Below are 16,334 nucleotides of genomic sequence, written 5' to 3' on the forward strand. Positions count from 1 at the left end.
TATCAGGAAAAGGTTGACTGCTAGTTTAAATACACGATGCCTGGTTACATTTGAATCTTAGGTAAACAACAGATACTTCTTAGATCTGTCAAAGGACAAAGTGACAATTTAGTTTAATGATTTTAATAGGTTTTATTTTGAGATTCCAGAATGGGGTGATACTTGATTGCATAAAACAAAATAATGGGCTGTACAGAAGTAGTTGGTTTTATGGACAGAGAATGACAAAAAAGAAAAACAAGCCAGGCGTGGTGGTGCGTGCCTGTAATCCCAGAGACTCATGAGCTGAGGCAAGTTCAAGGGCAGCCTGGGCAATTTAGCAAGACCCCACCTCAAAACACAGTAGGTCTCGGGATGCAGGTCAGAGGAAGAGTATCCGCCCAGCATGCATGAGGCTCTGGGTTCAAGTCCTACTTACCCACTCCAAAATAATAAGATAGAAAAGCAGATTGGTCGTCACAGAGTTCCTTTTCTTGTGAGGTAGGGACTGGGGGACAGAATAATAGGAAAATAACTGACTGCTTAATAAGAAGTTCCTTTTCATAAGGATTAAAACAGAAGGAAGTTCATTGTCATACAGATGCACCTGGTTGGGGAATTTGGCTCTTACTCTCCCGATTGTTAAGGTCACATAATAATTTAAGTGGTGGAACTTCAGCATGGGTGACTCACTTTGATATTTAGTCTAGTCTGTTGGGACTCAATGCAGTAGCTTGTCTAAAACAACAGACCCCTGTAATTTATATAAACAGTTATGATTCACCATGTCCCAAATATTGCTTGATTCCACACCAAATATTGCATATGGATACTGAAGTTCAGTTTTGTTTTTTTTTTTCGGTACCAGGGATTAAACCTAGGGGTGCTTAATCACTGCATCCCCAACCCTTTTTATGTTTTATTCAGAGACAGGGTCTCACTGAATTACTTATGGCCTCGCTAAATTGTGATCCTCCTGCCTCAGCCTCCCAGCCGCTGGGATTACAGGCATGCACCACTACGCCCAGTCAGAATTCTTTAAAGTTTGTTCAAATCAGGATTCAAACCAGATGCATTCATTGCAGCTAGCTAATATGCAGTTTAGGTTTCTTATTCCATTGCCCCCCCGTTTAAAAATTTTTTTTTTTGTAGTTGTAGATGGACAGAATGCATTTACTTCATTTGTGTATTTTTATGTGGTACTGAGGATTGAACCCAGTGCCTCACATGTGCTAGGCAAGTGCTCTGCCACTGAACTACAGCCCCAGTCCTCCGTTGGTCCCCTTTAAATTTTTTTTTTCTTTAGCTTGCAATTTACTTGTTAAGTAGTTGTACCTGTTATTCTCCAGTCCGGATTGCATTTCCAGGGAGTCGTATCTCATCCCCTGCCCCATTTCCCTATCCAGAGGCTTGATCAGACCGGGAGCAATTATTTAGCAAGGTGACTTCAGCAGGAGGCGCAGAATGTCTGTGGGGCTCCTTTCTTGTGGGTAGCTATTGCTGGTCGCTGCCTAGATCTGCTGTTTATCAGGAGTGGCTGAGCCTGTATTTGCTTTGTTTTGCTATAACTTTATTGGGATACAGTTGCTATACGATGAATTGCACATATTTAAATGTGTAATCTATTTTAAAATAAGTACATACCCATAAAACCACCATCATAATCAAGATAATAAATATCTGTCATATTTATCACCCCCCAAAAGTTTCCTTCCTCTCACTTCCATCCTACCTCCTCCCATCCCTAGCCAATCACTGATCCTTCTTTCTTTTTTATTTTTTCCCCTTTCTTTCTTCTTTCTCGTTTCTCTCTCCCTCCCTCCCTCCCTTCCTTCCTTTCCTGGGCATTGAACCCAGAAGTACTTTACCACTGAGCTATATCCTCCAGCCCTTTTATTTGTTTATTTATTTATTTATTTATTTATTTATCTATCTATCTATCTATCTATCTTTGAGACAGGGTCTCGCTAAATTGCTGAGGCTGGCCTCAAACTTATGATCCTCCTGCCACAGCCTCCCAAGTTGCTGGGACTACAGGCATGAGCCACCATGCCTGGCACTGATCTACTCTCTCTTGCTATAGATTGTTTACATTTTCTGGAGTGTCATATAAATGGAATCCTATGGTATATACCCTTCTTCATCTTGCTTCTTTCACTAAGTGCAGTTATTCTGAGCTTCATTCCATGTTGCACATAGCAACAGTTTGTTCCTTTTTATTGCTGAGTAATTGTCCATTGTATGGACGTAACAGTTTGTTTATCGGTTCATCTGTTAGTTGCCATGTAGACTGCTTCTACACTGGGGCTATGACAGTGAAGCTACTGTAAACATTTAGATACAAATCTTAGTCTGGTCACATGCCTTCATTTCTCTTGGGTAAAGCCTATTCCAGTGCAGGCCTCTTCACTGTTTTTAAGGCTCTGGCCACGTCTCTCAAACTCAGGCTCCTCCTGTGCAGAGTGGAGGTGACGATGGGCCTCCCTTCCCAGTTATTGTAAAATTCAGACAAGTTAAGGCAAAGACTGTGTCAAGCGCCAGTAGCAAATACGGTCATGGGGTAGGTGGGTGTGACAACCTTGGCTGGAGGCTTGTGTTAAGTCAGGTTCCCCTACTATCACGAATCCCTGAGACTGCGTGTGTGCGCGCGCGCATGTGTGCATGTGTGTGTCCTGTCCTGGGGGATTGGGATGGTCACGGTAGGAGTAGAGGCTGTGGCTCTCCCTCTCCCTGGCGGAAGGCCTGAGGTCTGGTACGGTGCAGGCCAGGAGGGTATGTGTGGCCAGGGCTCATGTAGACACAGGTACATGGAAAGGCTTATTAGGATTCACAGTCATGGACATTTCAGTCCATGATTGGACCTGTTCCTTTGGGTCTTTGGTGCCCTGTCATGGCAGGAGTGCAGGGTGGAGCAAAGTAGCTCACCTCATGGCGAGGAAGTAAGGGGGAGACAGAGGAAGGCGCCAGAGTCCCACAATCACCCTTTGGGGTCAGGCCCCCAATGACCCTCCCCCTAGGTTCCACCCCCTTCCAAGAGTACCAAGCTGGGGACTGAGCCTCTAGCGCACGTGTGTTGGCAAAAGGATGCGGAAGCTTGTGCCCAGCACGACACTAACCCTCACTCCACTCTTGTCTTTTCAGACAGACATTGGGTTTATCTACCATTGTCCAGGTAGGTGACAGTTGTTACCCCTCCAGGTGTGTCCTACTGAGAAAAATCAAGCCAGGGTCAAATCACCTCAAAATCCCACCACATGGGGAGAGAGTATTAGAGGGCACAAATGACTTTCTGTACTTGACAATATTTTACTGTACTCTATGGTATTTTATCTTACTTTATTTATTTATTGGTACCAGGGATTGAACCCAGTACTTAACCACTGAGCCACATCCCCAGTCCTATTTTGCATCTGATTTAGAGACAGGGTCTCACTGAGTTGCTTAGTGCCTTGCTAAGTTGCTGAGGCTGGCTTTGAGCTCGAGATCCTCCTGCCTCCCGAGCCACTGGGATGACAGGCGTGTGCCACTGCATCCAGCCCTTACTTTATTATAGCAGCATCTTCTTCTGAACAACTCAGGGCATCCCTTTGGGTCAAATGCTAAACTTTTATTGCAACCCTGAGTTGGATTTCTGTTTCATGAGTCCAGTATTGGGTGATTTAAGTTGGTTTTAAAATATTTTTTTTGACAACTAACAATTGTACATATTTATGGGGTACAAAGTGAAACTTCGATACATGTGTACAATGTGTCATGATCAGATCAGGTAACTGGCATATTTATTACCTCAATCATTGTGTGTGTTTAACATTCAGAATTCTCCTGCTGGCTATTTTGAAACAATTTATATTTATATATAAATATATGTAAATAATATAAATATATATAATATAAATAAATATATATCACATGGATATATATATCAATTATATAATATATAAATGATACATATAGAATTATATAATAATATATAAATATTATATAATTTATATATAGATCAATTATATAATATATACACTGATATATATTCATTGTAGATGGACATAATACCTTTATTTTATTTATTTATCTTCACGAGGTGCTGAGGATGGAGCCCAGTGCCTTACATGTGCTAGGCAAGCGCTCTGCCACTGAGCCACAACCCCAGCCCCTGAAATGGACAGTTATGGCCAACCATAGTTACCTTACGTGCTCTGGAACAGTAGAAGCTTTATTCCCTCCTCTTCAACAGCACCCCTGTACCCAGTGGCCATCCTCTCTCCATCCCTCCCCCCGCACCCCGACCTCTATAACCCCTGTTCTGTGGGATACTGAGTTTGAGTGGCAGTGTCCACCATGACTTGGCCAGGACATACTACCAGGTTAAGATTTGGGTTTTGGGGCGGGGCAGGTGGCTGCCTCCATCGTGTCTGGCTCCAGACCAGGCCAGTCACAGAAGCAGCTTCCCAGGGTGGACGGGGGTCCCTCTTTCATGGAGGCAATAGCTGGCAACCCTAGGAGGACACCAGCATCCCCTAATAGCTGAGGGGCTCCCGAGTTCCTTCACCGTTGGATGGGACCCAGGATGTGAGAGACACGTTTTTTGCTCCCCCACCCCCAGCATGGGCGACTGGTTTCAGGGAGAGCGACGGAGACTCGAGGTTGGTCTCCCACATCCCCTCTGCCTCTCCAGGTCACGCACTCATAAGGAAATGGCTGGGCCTGTGCCACCCAGATAAGTCCAGCAGTGGTGTGAGAGGCTACCTGAAAGTCACCATCTGTGCCATCGGTGCAGGCGACCAGGCTCCGGTGAGGCATCTTCTGCCCTGGCCTCTGACCTGCACATCCCTCCTTCACCCGCTGTGCCTGCGCCAAGCGGGAGGTTGGGTAGCCCTGGCTGTGACCTCCCACGCCCGACCCTGTCTGCTCTCAGGTGGATCAGAAGCTGCCCTATGATACCGAAGTCCAGGTCTTCAAGTCGATGACAGTCCCCATCAACATGGCTTACCTACAGTTCTTCATCTACTGCGCGGAGGATCTTCATTCCGGTTGGAGCCGGGGGGCAGGGGAGCAGCCGGAAGCTCGTGGAGCCTCATTCCTTTGGATACTGACCTAAGATGTGGGGTGGGGGGCAGGGTGAGATGAAGTCCTCCGAGACCGTCTGACGAAGGTCGCACGGGTGTCCCCTTGCCTTTGATGCCTGGATGCAGACTCACTGTACCTGTGGACCATCCCACCCCACACAGAAGGGGCAGAGCGGTCCCTGCAGACAGGACTGCCCAGGGGCTAGTAAACCAAGTCACCGCAGGGGTGGGCTTAAGTAGTGTGTTACCTTCCCATTTCCACCTCCTAAAAAAAAGCTGCTGCCATCTCAGACTTTCTTATTCATAGAGAAACGCCCAACAGTGAATCCTACTCTGGAGGTGGAACTCATTGGGGAGAAGGTAAGTGGAAGAAGGGTCTCAACCCTAGAGAACGTGGCACCCGGGAACAGCAGTGGGCTGGGACCCCAGAAATGGCATCCCGCCTCACCTACCAAGGAGCAGTGTGAGCCCCTGGGCTGGGGCTGTGGAGGGGTGGAGGCCAGGGCCTCGCATGGAGAAGATGCCCACGGGAGTCAAACGTGGCCCGCAAATGAGTGGACGAAAGAACAGCCCACCAACTGCAGTGTTACGGTCCCTGGGCCTCAGTTTCCTCATCTGTAAATGAAAAAACCCGGGCAAGAGAACTGCCAACCTTCCAGGAACCTCTAAAAACACCAAGTAGCATTTCCCAAAATGTGCCGGCAGGGGTTAGGTCCTATGTGGCAAGGCACCAGGCACAGGCCTGGAATCCCAGCAGCTCAGGAGGCTGAGGCAGGAGGATCACAAGTTCAAGGCTAGCCCCAGCAACTTAGCGAGGCCTAAGCAACTCAGTGAGACTGTGCCTTAAAATGAAAAGGGCTGGGGATTTGCCTCACTGGTAAAGTACCCGCTGGGTTCAATCCCTAGTACCAAAAAAAAAAAAAATCCCATGTTCAAATTTGGGGAAGGCTAGGTCAAAGTTAAATAGGTTTGTCTTGGAAGTCACAAAACATCATTTTACTTCTATCTGTTAAAACTAGTCATTAAATCCAGCCCACATGTCAGAAGAGAAGAATTAAGGTCCACCTTCTGAAGGGAGAAGTACTAAAGAGTATGTGTACATATTTAAAACCACCACTCGTCGCCTTTGTTTTCCTATAGTTGGGATCTGCCAGAGCTAGTGAAGAGGTTCTTGGGTGAGAAGGGAAACACATTTTAAAAATGTTTGATCTGTTTGTGTACCTAAAAAGTTTAACAACGTCAACTAACACTTGATTTCATAGATACCCACCATTGCCTAGAGTAAGGCTAAGTTTAAATTTTATGTCAATTGATGGTTTCAAGGGTATTCTGTCATCAGCTGTAGGGTGGGCCATTTTTCAGTTGGGATCTTAGAATTTATCTAGCATAAACTATGTGTATGCACTCATGAAGTAAAAGTTGTAGCCCTATCTGTACCTATTTAAAATGCAAGGGCTACGAATGTAACTCAGGGGGAGGGTGCTTACTTATCCTGTATGAGGTCCTGTGTTCATAGCATTGCTTAAAAAAAAAAAGAATATAGAGAAAAAAAAGTTCACTGGAAGGCGATTTAAGGAAAAATACTGAGGAATTCAGACCTGGCAAATGCTTTGAGATAAGTAACCAAGGGACTGGAGTTGTAGCTGATGAGAGGTTGTCCAAGGACAACCCTCAAGGACAAGCCCGATCACTTGGTGCCACAGAGTTCATCTGGGGGCTGGACTGGGACAGCTGGAAAGTGAGGCCAGTAGTGGGAGGAAGGGTCAGGCTGGCACTGACCATGCTGTATTAGTCAACTCTCCATCACTGTGACAAAGCACCTGAGAGAAACAGTGTAAAGGAGGAAAGGTTCATTTTGGCTCATGGTTTCAGAGGTTTCAGTCCATGGTCGGCTGACCCTGCTGCTTTTGGGCCTGTGGCAAGACACAAAACCATGGTGGGAGCGCGTGGTGAAACAAAGCTGCTTACCACTTGGTGGCCAAGAGGCAAAGAGAGGAGGAGGGGCTGAGGTCCTAATCTCCCATTCAAGGACACACCCCCATTGACCTCACTTCCTACCATCAGGCTCCACATCTTAAAGGTCCCACCAGCTCCCAACAGCTCTATCGGGTGGGGACCAAGCCTTTAACAGATGAATCTTTGGGGGACACTGAGGGTCCAAACCATAACACCTGCTTTGGGATGTTCCCAGCTCAAGACGATTGTGCAGACTGAATCCGATAACCCAATCTGGAACCAGATCCTGACCTTCCAGATTCAGGTACGGCTGTTCCTTCACGCTCACCCTTGCCCCCCAGGGGAAGGGAATTTTGGGAGTTCATGTGGGAGTGTGGATGGAAGGTGAGGCTGGGAGCCCAGTGAGGGGAGTCACGGGCTTGACCTTAAGAGAGCACAAGGAAGCCCAAGACAGATCAGGGAAAACTTTGATTGATTTATCCAGTATGAGGCAATGAGTGAACCATGCAACAGCACTTTCCAGAGAATTTAAATGTGCCCTGTCACCACATTAAACAAAGGTAACAAAGGGGCTGCGGTAGTGGGTACCTGTGGTCCAGCTATTTGGGAGGCTGAGGCAGGAGGATGACTTGAGCCCAGGAGTTTGAGACCAGCCAGGGCAACAGAGTGAGACTTCATCTCCTAAACAAAACAAACAAAAAGCAAATCACTTTAAAGGCTCATCCTAGATTGTAGTATACATTTTCTGCCTTCAAGGCAAAGTACCCTGAAGATAATTACAGCTCTCCGCAGATGGCCTCAAGCATGTGGGAGCCTAGTTATTACACCGTATGTGGCACAGGGCTGTTTCCTCTTAACCGAGTGGCTCCAGAATGCTCTGCGCTCTGGGGTGCATAGTCTGATCTCAAGCTTTCAGTCTTCTAGGTCATCTGTCGTGCATGACAGCTCTCTTGAAGCCTAGGTGGAGCCTTAATGACCTTAATGCCAACTCCTAAGAACTGTGTGTACAATAAGAATTCGCAGTTCTGTGGGGCAACTTGAGCTCGCTCATAAGTGCAAGTGCAGAGGAATTTGTGTTGTATCACTTTGCCCACCCAGAGAGTGCTTAGCTTTCTGATAGCTTTCATTGTGCAATACAAAATTAGCTTCCTTTTTCTCCTCTAAACTCCCACCCTGCTGCTTCTAGAAGCTTCCCCCAGTTGGCCTCCTAATGAGTCATCATTTTCAACAATTCTTCCTAACTCCTACTGCCTTAGATGATCTTATAGACTCTTAAGATACAAGGGGAATTAAGAGGAGGCCTAGTGCATCTCCCACCCTTGCTGGGGTCCCTCCCCACTTTCTGTGGCTTTATGTGGCCCAGATCCTCTGTGGATGATCACATGTTGGCCTTCCAACATGTAAAGGTGGCCAAAGACCTCTGGACTTCACTCATGCCCCTAGAACATGGTCTCCAGGGCTGGGTTCATTTGGGGTCATCATCACCAGCCCTTTGGGAGGGTAGCAGACAGATGTGAGCCTCATTGTGAGGAGGCAGGGTGACTACACACAGGTGGTGGCACCCAAGGCCACCTGGTCAGGGAGAGCAGAGCTGGGGCACTGCTGAAAATGGGCCCGTGGTGATGGCCAGCCCGAGGCCCCAGAGAAGCAGGGGAAACAGTACACTTGAATCTAGAGGAGGAACTGGGATAGGGGATGATTCTTTTTTGTGTGTGTGCTGGGGATCGAACCCAGGGCCTTGTGCTTACAAGGCAAGCACTCTACTGACTGAGCTATATCGCCAACCCAGGGGACAATTCTTAACAGAGTGGATAAAAAGATGGTTTGGCTATGAGTTTGAACTTGGAGGATTCATAACTTTGGATGACCTGGATGACTGATGGCCCCCATCTCTCTCTGCCTCTAGTGTTCTTCCTTAACGTGGGCAGTTTTCTTACTTCTTACTATGTGCTCAACTAGAAAGCCCTTTCCTCACTCCTCACTTGGTCCCCAGCCACCAGGGCAGGGGGAGAAAGAATGAAGAGGGTGGAGAACCCGGAGGTTCCCAGCCACGTCTCAGGAACCGCTATGAGGAGGATAAGAGGCCCCATATAAGGGGATTGGGGACCCCACTCAGGGTCTCAAACCCAGCACCCCTGTTTTACACAAGAGTTTTTCCCTTATTATTTTCTTTTTAATAATGAGGGAAAACATATGCAGAGATAAGACCCAGGAACTGGAATTCAAATCCTTTTTTTTTTTTTTTTTTTTTTACAGTGCTGGGGATTTGAAACCAGGGCCTTAGTGCTTGCAAGGCAAGCACTCTACCAACTGAGCTATATCCCCAGCCCCTGGAATTCAAATCCTGATGCCACTCTTTACTATATGACCTTGAGAAGATCCCTCTGTGTCCCTGGGCCTCATTTCCATCTGCATATAGGGACAAATCACAGCCCTCACTGGGTTATGGCAGAGTAGTTAAGAGGTCTGAGGTTTCAGCCTCTGCATGAAGCAGGAGAACTTCAGGAAACTCAACCCCTTCATGCCTCAGTTTCCCCATATGAAAATGAGATTTTTTTTTTTTTTTTGTACCAGGGATGGAACCCAGGGGCACTTAACCACTGAGCCCCATCCCCAGTTCTTTTTTGTATTTTATTAGGGACAGGGCCTTGCCAAGTTGCTTAAGACTTTGCTAAGTTGCTAAGGCTGGCTTTGAACTTGTGATCCTCCTTCCTCAGTCTCCCAAGCAGCTGGGATTACAGGTGTGCACCACCCAAGTCCAGCTGAAAATGAGAACATTAATAGCACCTGGTTGGTGGGGTTGTGGAGAATTTCACTCAGCTCATCTGTGGAAATGGTTCAGCTGGTAGACAACAGAAACCCTCCCACGGTGGTAGCTATTATTATTTATTTACTCTTTGAGGAGATGGTTTGATGAGCACTCATTGAAACTTTGAAGGGTTGTGTAAGGGTCATAATCCTCCATCAGGCCACAGTGAGGGAGGGCCCAGGTCTCTTGAGTCCTGAAGTTTAAACTAATAGATCATTTTAAGATCAAGAATGATGATGTGACACAGTCCCAGGGCCTTTCAAGGGATTCCTTTAAGTTGGTGTGGTTGAACCTAAGGCCAAACCTCTATTAGGGCCCTGGTAGATTTAGCTCATCTGGGATTGACTGGCAACAGAGCTGGCCCTTGACCCCCGAACTTCCCAGTCACTCTCAATATCTCTGCAAGGACCGGGCCACCCGGGTGACCCACTGCTCTTTTGCCTTCACTTTGCAGCTGCCCTGCCTCTCCAGCTACATCAAGTTCAGAGTCATGAACTGGTGAGCAGAGGGGCTCTAGAAGTTGAAGCACAAAGGGGAGGAAAACCAGGAGCCCGGGCGAGGGCTCAGTCCACGGAGTGTGTTTCTCCCTAGCCCCAAGCAGAACTGCTGGGATGAGATCGGGACTGTCAGCTTGTGCCTCAACCAGATCTCGTCCTCGGGAGAAGAGATCGAAGGCAAGAAAAGCCCAGACCCAACCTCCCGCACCCTTCCCACCCGGTCCCACCTGCGCTCACCCTCTCTCCTTCCAGGGATGTACTCTGGCTTCCTGCCTTGCTTTGGCCCCAGCTTCCTGACTCTGCGTGGGGGTAAAAAGGCGCCTTTCAGGATCTACGGAGACACTGTAAGCTCCTCGTGTCAGCTCTAGGGGACAGCGGAGGTAAAAGTTATCACTGTAAAACTGGAGGCCTGAGCAATGCCTGGGGAGGACTCGGCCCTGAATTCTGACCACCACACTCCAGGGGAGGACAGGAAACCTGTACATAAGTAGCCATGTGTCTGTGGGACAAAAGCGGTGGCCCCATAAAGGGACAGACGGGGTGCTGTAGACAGTCACGGAGGAAGGGGCACTGAGACGAGACCTTGGGTAAGACTTTCGGCAGGTTTCAGGAAAGGGCTTGGCGCAGATAGACGTGGAAAGACATGGGGATAAATGCCAGAAACCCAGCTCGAATTGGCTTAAATGAAAAAGTTAGGAGTCTGGGAAGGACTCTGAGTGAGGAGGAGCCCCAGGCGCCCCAAGGCAGACACTGGTAGGAGGCTCCTTCCCTCCCTTTCTCCCCGGCGCCGGCTGGCCGGCTGGGAACCAGGGAAGCACTCTAATTGGCCTCCCTCCATCGAGTGTGGTCTCCTCCGACCAATCACTGTGGCCAAGGAGGCGGCGTGTGCCCTGATTGGCCAGTCGAGGAGCGCATGCTCAGTGGTTATCAGCCCCCGTCCAGTGAGATCCCTTCAAGGTGGCTGGCACGTGGTCTGCATGAACATGAGTAGTGGATGCTAAGGCTGCAGAAAAGGGATCAGGCCCAGAGGTTCCCAGCCACACAGGTGTCTGGCGTGTCTGGAATTCTTTCCGGAGTTTGTGGCTGGAGACACCCGGAGGCAGGCCGGCAGGCAGGCAGTCACAGACAACCTTGTCCTTGATGTGGGGAATTCCGGCAGCAGGTGCCAGCCCTTTCCCTCTCACCCCTTCTCTCCATTTCCTTCTCTCTTGCCATAGTGTGTTCACAGCTCTATTAAGGATGGGTTAGCTTACCGAGGCCGAATCTACATGGAGTTAGTCACCCAAGTCAAGTCCCAGCAAGAAACTTGGATAAAGGATCTCTCCCGTGACGTGATCCGGGTGGAGGTAACTATGGGAAACAGCCTGGGGAAGAGAGCCCCTTGGCCTGCCCCAGATCTACCGTGGACCCCAGTTTCTGACCCTGTACCAACCCCTGACTGAGCGAGCTGTTGGATGTGTAAAGATGCTTGCTCAATCCGCCTTAGTATTTACTAAGACCGCACTGGCACCTTCATGTTTGCCAAATCTCCAGTGGTAAGGTAAGGCTGGTGGAAAGGTGGGGGCACCCAGTAAAGATAAGGTTTCATTTTAAGAAATGCATAACCTACTGGAGGAGGAATGTTCATCGATGCCCTAGTTCTCAGGGCTTTGAAAAATAATGTAAGGGTTTTGAATTTCTTCCCAAAGCAGTGAAGGACCATTGAATTGGCAAAGGGCATGAGGAGCAGTATTAACAATAGATTGGAGGGGAGTAGGTTGGGGATTACCCAGTAAGGAGAATTGGGGAGACAGTCCTGGTAGAGGAGAGTTTGAGGAGACAGATTCCAGAGACCCTTTGGAAACAGAATAGTCAGAGTCAGTGACCAACAAGACATAAGAAGTGAAGCTGACCCTCTAAGCTCCTGTCCATTCTCTGCTTCGATGGACAAGGTAGTCAGGGGTGTCAGGCACCAAAGTGGGCCCTCTGGAGGAGGAGCAGGTCTGGGGAAGATAATGAATCCCATCTCTGACAGGTGCTTGTGAAACATCCATATTGCCAAGCCTCTTGAGACTGCTAGCCACCAGGATGTGTCACCAGGGTTTGCACCTGTGGTCTGGAATTTATGACCCAGAGAGAGAGGTGGAGTGAAAGGAGAAGGGGTCTGAGCGTGGAGCTTCAGGAGCCATAGGCTGAGAGGCAGGGGGAGGAGGAGTCTGCAGAAACCCTCTTGGGAGGGGAAAGAGGGTGATGGTGGATCTCTAATGTACATGAAAGACGGCGAGAACTGAAAGGTGTCTGCAAGTTTCTCAGGAAGGCCCTGGTAGCCATTGCTCAGGAGAGATGCTGGGCCACTGTAGAAGAGAGGGAGAAGTTGGAGACAGGGTAAGGAAACAAGATACCAAGAAACTTGTATGAGAAGTGGAAGGAGACAAGATTGGATGGCAGCCAGACAGGCTCGGGTGGGAGAAGAGGAGGGAGTCAAGCCGGTGAGCAGATGGGGAATGCAGAAATAGAGCAGAAGCTGGTGACAGAAATGGAAGGGGCTGATGTGGACAGAGGGCCTGGGCAGGTAAGAGGCATGGTGGGAAGTGAGCAGCTGAGGCAGGAGGCGGAAAGGTGCAGGTTTTGGGGGGGGTGTGTGCGCCACCCCAGCCCCGCACCCTGCCTGCCCTGACCCACTCTTCTGGGGGGAGGGATTTAGACAAAAAGGAAGGTGCTCCTCCACTCAGAATGGGCAAGGGCTGGCCTGACCAGAGTAGAGGCCCTTCTGTCCAACTCCAGGAGGGGAGGCCAAGTGACAGAGGTCCTGAGAAGACTCACTCTTGACCAACCGGGTGCAAGAAGGGTCTCATTAAAGGCCTGGCTCACTCTGAAGAGAAGCAAAGGTGGCTTTTGAAAGAAACAGGGCATCTCTTCCTGATCTTCAGTGTGGCTTTGTTCTCCCCTTTACTTATGGATGGGGGATGGGGATGGTTATCGTTTTAGAAACAGCAGAACCGCCAAAAGTATGGCCTGTGCGTCGTCTTCCTCTCCTGTACCATGATGCCCAACTTTAAGAACCTGATCCAATTCGAGGTCAGCATCGGCCCCTATGGAAACAAGATGGACCTGAATTACAAGCCTCTAGTGTCAACCACACAGTACAGCCCAGTGATATATGATGGTAACCATCAGACTATTCTGTAAGGAATAGAAGCCAGTGTGGGAGCGCATGGCTGTAATCCCAGTTACTTAGAAGGCTGAGGCAGGAGGATGGCAAGTTCAAGGCTACCATGGGCGACTTTGCAAGACCCTGTCTCAAAATAAAAAATAAAAAGGGCTGAGGGTGCAGCTTAGTGGTAGGGTGCCCCTTGGTTCAATCCCTAGTACCAAAATAAATAAATAAATAAATAAATAGAAAGCAGCAATGGTCTGCCAGGCCTGAGTGAGCTCTTCCAAGGATATTAGCTCTGGAACATTCATAGGCATTGTTTACCCACATTTTATACATGGGGAAAATGACATTCAGGGATATGAAGTCACTTGCCAATTGTTTTAGTCAACTATTTCGCTGCTGTGACTACATGATCTGACCAGCACAATTATAGAGGAGGAATGATTTATTTGAGGGCTCAGAGTTTCAGAGGTCTCAGTTCATAGAAGGCAGCTCCGTTCCTCGGGGCTTGAGGTGAGGCTGAACATCCTGGCAGAAGAGCGTGGCAGAGGGAAGCAGCTCACATCACAGTGATCAGGAAGCAGAGAGAGACTCCACTCGCCTGATACAAAAATATATACCCCAAAGCCACACCCGATTCCCACCTCCTCCAGCCACACCCTACCTGCCTCCAGTTAACACTCATTTAATCCCATTCGGGATTAATTCACTGATCAGGTAAAGACTTTCAAAACCCAATCTTTTCTCCTCTGAGCCTTCTTACATTGTCTCACATGTGAGCTTTTGGGGGACACCTCTTATCTAAACCATAGCACCCACCATTGCCTAGCGAATAGGCAGTGAACCCAGAGTCAAAACTAGGTCTAGACTTCATGTTCTTCTTTACACTCCTTTCCATATTACAACTTCTAGCCCCATTTCCTTCACTACTCTGGAACTCCATTCATCCACCCAGTTACCGTCCACCCCCCATCCACCTGTCCACCCAGTGACCATCTGCTCCCTGCCCATCTGTCCACCTGGTGACCATCCATCCCCCATCCATCCATCCACTCAGTGACCATCCACTCCCTGTCCATCCATCCTTTGCCCATCCATCGACCCCTGCCCATCCTCTCTCTCAAACACTCCATCAGTCACCATCCCTCGCTCATCCAGTATACATTTATTGGACCCTTACATTGGGTACTATAGAGTGGTACAGTCCCTGGGCCAGCGGCATCAGCATCACCTGGGTACTTGTTAGAAATGCAGGTTCTTGACCCGACCCAAGACTATCAAATCAGAAAATCCGGGGGTGGGGCCCTACAAGCCGTGTTTTAACAAACCCTCTAGGTGATTGTGTGTGTGCTAAAATTTGAGAACTGCGGCCACGGCAAAACTGTCTCCCTTTCGTCTTCAGCTTCACCACCTCACCACCCACTGAGAGCCTTTCTGTAGGTCCCAATACTCTGCCTAGTTTGTTTTGTTTTGTTCGGGTACCAGGAATTGAACTCAGGGGCACTCAACACTGAGCCACATACCCAGCCCTTTGTATTTTTTATTTTGAGACAAGGTCTCCCTGAGTTGCTTAGGGCCTCCCTAAGTTGCTGCAGCTGACTTGGAACTTGTGATCCTTCTGCCTCAGCCTCCTGGGTTGCTGGGGTTAGAGGGGTGTGCCACTGCACCCTGCCGCTACCTGTTTTTTAAATAAAAGCTTTATTGGGATAAATGGCCTGGGAGCAGTCTCTCCCCTTTTCCCTCCCACCTCCCCAACCCTAGACAACTGCCAGTCTAATTTCTGTCCATAGGTTTTCCTACTCTGACATTTCATATACATGGAATCATACAATACATGGTTCTTTGTGACTGGTTCCCAGTATTTTACATACTGTTCTGCTTCTTTTTATATTATGAAATGCTTACACCAAAAAGTTTATGTGCAGTGTAAATGAGTTCCCATGAACTCACCACCCACCTTAAAATGCAGAAAATTGTTAGTGTCTTAGAAGACGCTGAATCAGTCACCCCAGAAAGGACCCCGATCCTCTTATGCCAATCCTCCTTATCTTCCTAATTCTTACCCCCACGTGTGAACTCTTAGACAGCGTGCTGCTTTTCTGTTTGCCGGAAGTGTACTCTTGTCCCCTGCGTTGGTCTGTCTCACGTCTTCCTTCAGCAGCATGTATTTATAGAGGTCTGCGGGGCTGCAGTCCCTGCACCGTGGCATGATCAGGCCATAGATTATGTGGCATAGGTAGACCTTTGGGTTGTGTCTTTTTTGGCTAGTCTAATGATTTTGTGATGAACATCCCTGTACATGTCTCCTGGTCACAAGCACCAGGCCTCTTCTAAATTATACACCTAGGAGTGGACGAGACCCTCCAAGCAAAAGCGATTATACCAAATTACACTCCCAGCGTGGTATGGGAACTGCCGTCGGCTCCGCTCTCACCACTACTTGGTGTTGCCCGGCCTTTTCGTTGTAACCAGTCTAGTGAAGGAGAGCTCGCATCTCGCAGAACTTCATTTGCTTTTTTCCCGACTCTAAATGAGGGCGGAGCATTTTCTCATGTGAATACAGACACATGATTTTTCCTTGTGTGTAAACGTGCTCATCTCTTTCATCATCCCATTTGGCTGCATTTTTCTTAGTGATTTGTTCATGGATTCTCTCACCAGATCTGCTCCGTGAATTCACCACCCAGCTGAAAATACAGAAAGTTGGTCATTCGCTTTTTTTTTTTTTGGTACCGGGGATGCTTAACCACTGAGCCACATTGCCACATCCCCAGCTCTTATTTTTTTTTTTTAGTTTTTTTTAGTTGTAGATGGACACAATACCTTTATTTAATCTATTTATTTATTTTTGTGTGGTGCTGAGGATCGAACCCAGGGCCTCACACATGCTAGAT

General features: G+C 48.2%; 1 protein-coding gene across 1 annotated transcript in view; it reads left to right on the forward strand.

The window, feature by feature from the left end:
* Nucleotides 1–16,334, forward strand: part of Fer1l5 (fer-1 like family member 5) — a 48,785-nt gene that overhangs the window by 10,706 nt on the left and 21,745 nt on the right. Inside the window, exons 10-19 of the mRNA XM_047523067.1 lie at nt 3,121–3,151; nt 4,652–4,767; nt 4,892–5,006; nt 5,350–5,402; nt 7,234–7,302; nt 10,262–10,305; nt 10,399–10,481; nt 10,557–10,648; nt 11,522–11,650; nt 13,272–13,449. Coding sequence (XP_047379023.1) covers nt 3,121–3,151; nt 4,652–4,767; nt 4,892–5,006; nt 5,350–5,402; nt 7,234–7,302; nt 10,262–10,305; nt 10,399–10,481; nt 10,557–10,648; nt 11,522–11,650; nt 13,272–13,449 — 910 coding nt within the window. The remainder of the gene's footprint in view (nt 1–3,120; nt 3,152–4,651; nt 4,768–4,891; nt 5,007–5,349; nt 5,403–7,233; nt 7,303–10,261; nt 10,306–10,398; nt 10,482–10,556; nt 10,649–11,521; nt 11,651–13,271; nt 13,450–16,334) is intronic.

Source organism: Sciurus carolinensis, chromosome 13 (assembly GCF_902686445.1).
Source record: "Sciurus carolinensis chromosome 13, mSciCar1.2, whole genome shotgun sequence".
Taxonomy (NCBI): Eukaryota; Metazoa; Chordata; class Mammalia; order Rodentia; family Sciuridae; genus Sciurus; species Sciurus carolinensis.